The following is an 8385-nucleotide window of genomic DNA, read 5'->3' on the forward strand; positions in this document are numbered from 1 at the left end:
AAAATAATTTAAAAATTGGCAGTAGATCTGAGTAGAAATTTCTCAAAAGAAGTATAAAAATAATAGCCAATGTATATGAAAAATCTCCTTTATCATTAATCATCAGGATTCACTCAAATGCGATGTCACCTCACACCTGTTACAAAGGCTGCTATCAAAAAGATGAGAGTAACATGGAGAAAAGGGAACTCTTATACACTATTAATGGAAAATACTGAGGGCATGTAAATTAGTAAACCTAAATGGGGAAAAAGTATGGGGGTTTTCTCAAAATTCAAAATAGAGCTGCGTATAATCCAGTTACCTGTAAACTGACTATGTATCCAAATAAAAATATCTGAAGGTTTTTCTGCCCTTCCTTGCTTATTTAGCACTATTCACAATAGCCAAGATACAAAATCAACATAAGTGTCTGTCAACAAATGAATAAAGAAATGTGGTATATATGCACAGTGAAATAATATTTAGAATTTAAATAGGTGAAATCTTGTCATTTGTTACAACATGGATGAACCTGGAAGATATCATGTTAAATGTGGTAAGTCAGACACAGCAAGACAAATATCATGTGATCTTACTTAAAAAGTCAACCAAATAGAAATACAGAGTAGAAAGGTGGTTACCAGAGGCTGAGATGAAGATAGTTTAATTAAAGAGCACAAAATGTTGTAATAAAAGAGGAATAAATTTAAAAAGCTTATTATACACCCAGGAGACCATAGTTTAAAATTTATATTATCATCTTAAAAATTTACTACTGACTGTATTTTAAGTGTCCTCACCATAAAAATAATCACATTTTCTGAAATGGCAAAAGGATATTTTAAAAATCCCCAGTGTATTTTTACCACTAGTCTCTGAGGGATCTAATAACTATCAAATTTGTTTTCTCCTATATGTCCCTTACCAATGGATACTTTTAAATACTGTACTCTTTTCAATCCAGAGCAGACAAGTTCACTGGATGATGAAGACTAAGCATTTCAGGATTTCATAAAGTTGTTACTTCCAAAGTCCAAGGGCAACCTGGTAGGTTTCCTGACTCTGACACATTACCCTACCTTTAAACTACATATGCCACACTTTTTAAAGTTACAAATGGAATGTGTATCTAAATAATAAATACAAATGCCAAATTTCTAAAAGAATGAGGGGATTGAAAAGAGCTAACTAAATGGAAATAAATTTGACTTTGCTTCAAATTGAAAAAAATATTAAAAATACATTTTATAATGGGTGCTAAGAAATTAATTCAATACTCCTAGCTGAATAAGTCATCTTTAGAAAAGAGATGTTGTGTTTAAATTGTTTGCCCACACTGATCAGATTGAATGGTTTTATATTATCACATGATATAAGAATCTTTACCTACTCTCTTTAAGGCATGCAGTAATTTTTAAAAGTGGATATATAACAAGACTGCAAGCATAAAATGCCTGATCCATAGCTTAGAAAATCACAACATATTACCACACATGATACCATTGTTATATTCATTAGAATTTAAGAGGAATGACATGAGAGAAAATCTAACATCTCTAAGAAACAGTCTAAAAATGGGTAAATATTTAAATACTAATTCAACGGGAAAATAATCAATAGTTTGGAGGTTCATGTGCTCCTGCAAGTATATTATTTATATACTTCCTAGAAATATAGACTGTCCAGAGGAAATAACTGCACATGATAGTCTTACTGCAAGAGTACAAGCACAATCAAAAAGTCCTGGTGGACAGTGAGAATAATTAGACATTTCCACTTTCAAATTCTGCTCATTTAATTTTTACATAACTCTGGAAGATGGAGTGAAATATAATGGTTGGTATATGGGACACTTCTGATAAGATATTTGCCTTAATGCTAGCTATGCAAGGGAAGAGTATGTAATTGCATGCTTTGTGTGGTTAGCTAGAGACACAGTGTATTTTCACATTTAAATCATGTGACTTACAGGTTAAAATTTACAAAAAAAAATTCACACGTATCTAATTTTCTTTTTTAATAATCATTATTTGGTCTGGTTATAAGATTCTGATAAACACAAGAAAAGTTCTAGAAATAATTCACAGACCTCTAATAAGAATTGTATTGCAGCCCTACATCAAGGGAAAGGGGAGGCTCTGCACTTTATGGCTTAAAGTAGATCAAGTTCTGACCTCATTAAATGTAAGCCCCCCCTTTTTTTTAATTCACTTAGCCGAGTCCGCCTCAGTCATTGGCACAATGTCTTTGATTTAATTCATCCTGAATAATCTTAAGTTTAAATAAGCCTTTGTGAAAATAATTGAGAAGAAACAAAGATCCAGAAGGGACAATAACTTTCATGACACTGTATGTACAGTGCATCTACATTTTTTGTGGTATTGTCTTTTCTTTTTCTTTTAATAAACAAAATTAATGGTTCATCTCTCTTATTTTTTCTCAAATTCTTTGATAAAAATTGGATAACACAATAATAATAATGAACTTGGTACATCCTAGTCTTAAGGGGGTGATTTTGAAATTTCTGTGTATGGTTGATGTATGAAGACATATGTACTAAATAGAAATATCATATTCAGATTTTTGAATACAGTTTTGTAAAACACTTGCAAGCAATTATTTTGTTGGATAAATAAGCTGAATAACATTAATGTTTATAGAGGCAATAGGAATCATTCCAGTCTAAAACCTCTGTCTTTCCTGACATATTGACTTTAATTTCAATTAACAATGTAACTGTATTAACATTAAACATTACATTAATGATATGAGTATTCTCTATTATGATTACTTTCAGTAATATACAATGCACATTTTGTTTGAACACTGCTTTTTAATGTGACAATGATGAAACTTTATAGTGCATACTGAAGAAAGGATATGATATGAATGTTTCAGTCAATGAACTTCTGCAAAGCTCAAATATAAAAATGTACTTCATTATTGATTTTCAAAGTCCTTCTTTATGTTCATAATAAACTAAGAATTCAACCACGGTCTGATCTGGAGCCAAACATGAAGACAGACTTAAGGGTTGATGCTCTGGATAAATGATAAAGTAAAATGCAGAAGTAATGAATAGGAACACTGTCTTATTATTCTCTGTGACTTTCTGTGTTTTCTTCTCTTTTAGGCAACTTCTGACAGACTCACAAAAGTAGATATATGGATATGCTAAGTAAAAACACAAGCATTTCTGAGTTTATCCTGCTTGGACTTTCTCATTCCCATGAAATTCAAATATTCTTTTTTGTTATCTTCTTTCTTGTTTATGTAGCCGCAGTAGTGGGGAACCTTCTCATAGTGATCTCTGTGATATTTGATAAACACCTTCACTCACCAATGTACTTCCTTCTGGCAAATCTATCATTTTTTGACCTATGTCTTTCCTCTGTTGGAACTCCCAAAGTGATTGCAGACTTCCTTAGAAAACACAAAACCATCTCATTGTGGGGCTGCATGGTCCAGATGTACTTTATGCACTTCTTTGGGGGTGGTGAGATGTCTCTCTTGATAGCTATGGCCATTGACAGGTATGTGGCCATATACAAGCCCTTGCACTACCAGACCATCATGAACCGCAGGATGCTCATGGGGTTTCTGGTGCTGTCATGGGCAGTTGGATTCATTCATACCACAAGCCAAATGATTTTTACAGTGGGTTTACCTTTCTGTGGTCCCAATGTTGTGGACAGCATCTTCTGTGACCTATCTTTGGTCATCGAGCTGGCCTGCACTGACACCTATATCCTGGAGCTCCTGGTGATTGTGGACAGTGGGCTCCTGTCCCTGGTGTGCTTCATCCTCTTGGTCATATCCTACATCATCATGTTTGTCACCCTCTGGCAGCACTCCTCCAGGGCCTCCTCCAAGGCTGTGTCCACACTCTCTGCTCACATCACTGTAGTGACCCTCTTCTTTGGCCCCGCTATCTTCATCTATGCTTTTCCGTTCAATAGTTATTCTGTAGATAAGTTTCTGTCTGTGTTTTACTCTATAATCACCCCCTTCCTTAATCCAATTATTTATACTTTGAGGAATCAGGAGATGAAGACAGCCATTAAGAGACTTAGCAGTCAACAGATTGGTTCCTGTGTTTTCTCTTAGATATTGTTTGTGTTCTTGCTTATTTGTCTGCCTTCTACTATTTTAGCGAATTGAGTCTTAAGTATTTAATTAAGTGACTGAAATAAAAATACTAAATGATATCAGTTTTATTCCTGCCATATTCTATATATTAAGGCACTGTAAATGTTTTGATTTAAAATTTTCATAACAGAGATACATTTCTGGAAAAGCAAACATTATTTTATAACATGAGTCTTAAGATATCAAAAATATGTAAACACAGTGTTTCCTTATAAAATCTTTGTAATATTTTGGTGAATAAAATTGCGAACTATTTACTTTTAGTAAGAATATCAAAGATGGTGATAATTTTTTTACTTCTACCATTGTGTTCTTTAACTTAATGTTCTTAAAGATATCTTCCATTATATGTCAATATTTTGAAGGTTTCTCAGTGGTATTAAATTAGAATTTGTAAAAAATTTCTTCAATTCTATGGCCTCAACAGTGTACTCATGGTATAAAAAATTAGGAAAATATTTTCAAACATTTTTTTGTGTTTTTAATTTGTTTCCTAAAATTTAAAATCAATGGCAGTAATAATAATTAAAACTTTTTCTGTGTCAATATGTTTTTATACTAAATAATAAGCGTTATTCAATGTGTCTTTATATTAATTCAAGTGTTTAAAAAGCAACCTTTTTTTATAGTTACTAAGAACCAGACTCCTTTTCAAGCAATATAAAACATTGTTAGTGATATATGTCTAGTTCCTGTCCCAGAGAGGATTACAAGGTTGAAGTGGGGTGAGAGATCTATGTTACTCATTGTGATCTCAGAAAACCACTGTGAGAATGAGATGTTTAAACCAAGGATATAAGAATTAAGGAAACTGCATAACAGCACATTAGAGAGAGGAAGAGATATTCAGACAGAAGTTTCAGTCTATATAGCTATTGTGGAGTCAAAAGAACTGTGTCTACTGAAGATAGACCTTTATGAAGAAGTCTTATGAATTAAAGATGGCAAGTTTAATACTGAGATTGAATACAGGTGAAGACTTCAGAATATGTAAGTAGTAAATCCTCTTGTTTTAATAAAAATTATAAATAAAGGAATTTAAATGGGAGGGATTAGAAATAGTAACCTTTGATTGTAATACAGTTATGTCTTCTTAAGTGGATAATTGAAAAAGGTAAGTGAGCTGGCTTTTCTTCTTATCCTGATCTGTTAAATGATAGTAAATTTATTGAAACTGTACAATGAAGCCTTTTTAAAGGTAAATAAAAATCTACAGTTATGCAAAAAAAAAAAATCTAACAGACCATTTCCAGGTGATGTCCTATACCTGGAAATCAAGCTTACATATATTCCCTTTTCACCCCTTTATGTTCCCTACTTCAATTTGGCCCTAGACCATGTCTTTTAAATTGTTTATCTTAATTTAATAACTAATACTTGAACATAGATATAATAATAGTTATTGTGTCTAGTGATACTGATTGCAAAGTGTATAAAGAAACTTTTAACTTTGAGAAAAATATTTGATAGTTGATAAATGTGATAATTTTAGGTACATTTATGAGGCAAAAAGTTTCCATCTTATCATTTAAAATTTTGAACTTTAGTATCTGCAAATCAATTCTCATATAATAGGAATGAAAAGTTAATTGGTAAGAAAAAATATAGCAAAGCCAAAAGAATGTACTGGTTTAAAATAGTGTTCAGGGTAGATCTTTTCAACATATAGGCAACAACAACAACAACAAAAATTGGCACATAGTAGATACCCTATTAGTTATTAAAAAGCAGTGTCTTTTTTCATTATCATACACCTCTTTTTTAAAATCTCCCCTTAGGTAATTTCTAGCCAACTCTGCATTCTGATAGCCAGTGGCTAATTATATTCCCCAAAGACAAAGCAGGTAAAGGGGAAAGAAATTATTGTTTGCTGGGCTTTAGGGACATCTTGTTATTTATTTGTATTTTTTTCATTCTCCTCTTTGCCTTAATTTGTAATTGGTCTGTAAGTTTGCCTTATGCATTAAATTTAAATAACTAATGTGTTGTAATGGATTGTGTTTTCTAAATTGCTATTTCTTTGCAACAAAATAAATTTCAATACACCAATAAATTATTTTTTCTGTAAACTTTTTCTTTAATGGAACTAAGGTTTTAATAAATGACCATTCATTATGATTTAAACCACATCTTAAAACATATGACTTTTCTGTGTATGTATATTAAATTTTCTCCCAAAGAAGAAGTTCTATCCTGTAACTTATTAAGCCATAGTCTTCCTGCTAGAAAGAAGTTGATGTGTTCAGCAGCTCACGGAAGTAGAATTCTACAATTTCCTTGTGAATGAACAAAGATGAATGAATGAATAACAGAAGATGGATCAGAGATTCAATTTATCTAAAGATATGTTAATGTTCCACTAAGAATAGTTTTCACTTATGATCCAACGTGGACTGGGGAAACACATGACTGTTTCTTTTAGATTGAATTTTGTCCTACAATCATCTTCTTCCTTCTTCAGTACTGTTAGGGTAGCTGGCACAAATATCCATCAGAGTCACATCTCTGAGTTCATGCAAACGTTCACTGACTGAGAATATCTTCCAGGATCCCTTCTGCAATGTGAAGCAGCCTGCTGAACTAGGTATTCTAGTACAATGGAGTAGTTTAAAAATAACCTGTTTGATTTTGTGATTGTTACTTGATTTCTTGGCTGTGGTTTCCGTAGTTAGGGACTCTTTCAGGTTCGCTCTAATGGGATGGTCCTGCTTGGGTGGACAGGTGCTGATTATCAAAATAGAGTTACTTTGGCCTATGGACCTAACAAGTACTAGGGTGACTTTTATTTTAAAAACTTAAAGACTGGTTTTAAGTATAATTCTTAGATCTTGAATAGAGTTCTTTTTACCTAGAAATGATAAAACAATAGATTTTTTTCATATGATCAAACATTTACCTAAAAAGAAATGAAAATAGGAAAAAAATGAACGAAGTAAAGATATAGATATTATATATGTGAATAATATTATGGATCCTATTTTCTACCTTATGTCTTATTACCATAATATCACATCCCTAACTCCTAGAATACCTAAAGGTTTACTTATTTAGCCACACATTACTTCATAAACCTTAGTTAGAGAAAATTCTCTGGAAAAAGACTGTGTCCTGATATAAAAGAAATAGTTTTACAGAATACAGAACTCTCTGGTTTATCTAAAATATTAGGGTCTATATGACACTTATTTATGTCTTGTTAGCTATTGTGCACAAAACACATTGTTATACTTTTTATAAAAATGGAAATAATTTTTGTCTCAAAATTGGAGATAGTTTCTTAAATTACACACTAAAATAGTTCATTTTCCTAAAATAAAAAATATGATACATATAAATTACAAAAAAAAATCCCAGAGAAAGGATTTTTATTAACAGCATTCAGAGAGGTGTAATCTCTACAGTTCTCATTGGGAGGCAAGATAGTTGGTCCTTCATGTATTGTTCTAGAAAAAACTTAACTATATTTTGAAAAGGGAAGTGACACTGAAACAAAACCTTTGTTCAGGTTTGGATGTGTGGTATCACCCAGAAGCTTACACATGAGACAATGCAAGAAGGTTCAGAGGAGAAATGGTAGAGTTGTGAGACTCTTAACCCAATTAATGAATTAACCCCCCCCCATAGGGAATAACTGGTAACTGAAGTGGTTGAGTGTGGCTGGAGGATGTAGAAATTGGGGGCATGCCTTTGGAGTATATATTTGTATCTGGTAAGTAGAGACCTGTCTCTCTGCTTTCTGATCATGAAGTGAGCTGTTTCCTTCTGCCGCACTCTTCTGCCATGATGTTCTACCTCACCTTGAGCCCTGTGGAATGGAGTCTGCTGTCAATGGATTGTGACCTCTAAAACTGTAACCCTCCAAATAAGCTTTTCCTCCTCTACAATTGTTCTTGTCAGATCGTTTAGCAAGCAAAATGTTCTGTTGTGCTATTGAACCATAGTATGACTCTAGATAACAAAAATGTACTCTACATTTCCAAAAGCAGGAAGAAATTATTTTGAAAGTTTTACTATGAAGAAATGACAAATAAGAATATAGGAATAAATAAACAAATCCCAAATGTTTTGTCTGATATAAGATGACTGAACCATAATGGGGTAGGAAGGGAGTGCATGGGAGGAATAGATGAACTCTAGATAGGGTATAGGGGTGGAAGGGGAAGAGAGGGGACAAGGGTTTAGCAATGATGGTGGAATGTGATAGACATCATTATGTATGAAGACATGAATTAGTGTGAACATGCTTTATACACA

The 8385-nt window shown here is 32.6% G+C and overlaps 1 protein-coding gene across 1 annotated transcript; it reads left to right on the forward strand.

Moving 5' to 3' along the window:
* Positions 1 to 3147: 3147 nt before the first annotated feature.
* On the forward strand, positions 3148 to 4089 carry LOC114084784 (olfactory receptor 4K13-like). Its single transcript, XM_027925803.2, has one exon. It carries the CDS (start codon positions 3148 to 3150, stop codon positions 4087 to 4089), a length of 942 nt encoding a protein of 313 aa, XP_027781604.2.
* The last annotated feature ends 4296 nt before the right edge of the window (positions 4090 to 8385 follow it).

This window comes from Marmota flaviventris, chromosome 2 (genome assembly GCF_047511675.1).
Source record: "Marmota flaviventris isolate mMarFla1 chromosome 2, mMarFla1.hap1, whole genome shotgun sequence".
Taxonomy (NCBI): domain Eukaryota; kingdom Metazoa; phylum Chordata; class Mammalia; order Rodentia; family Sciuridae; genus Marmota; species Marmota flaviventris.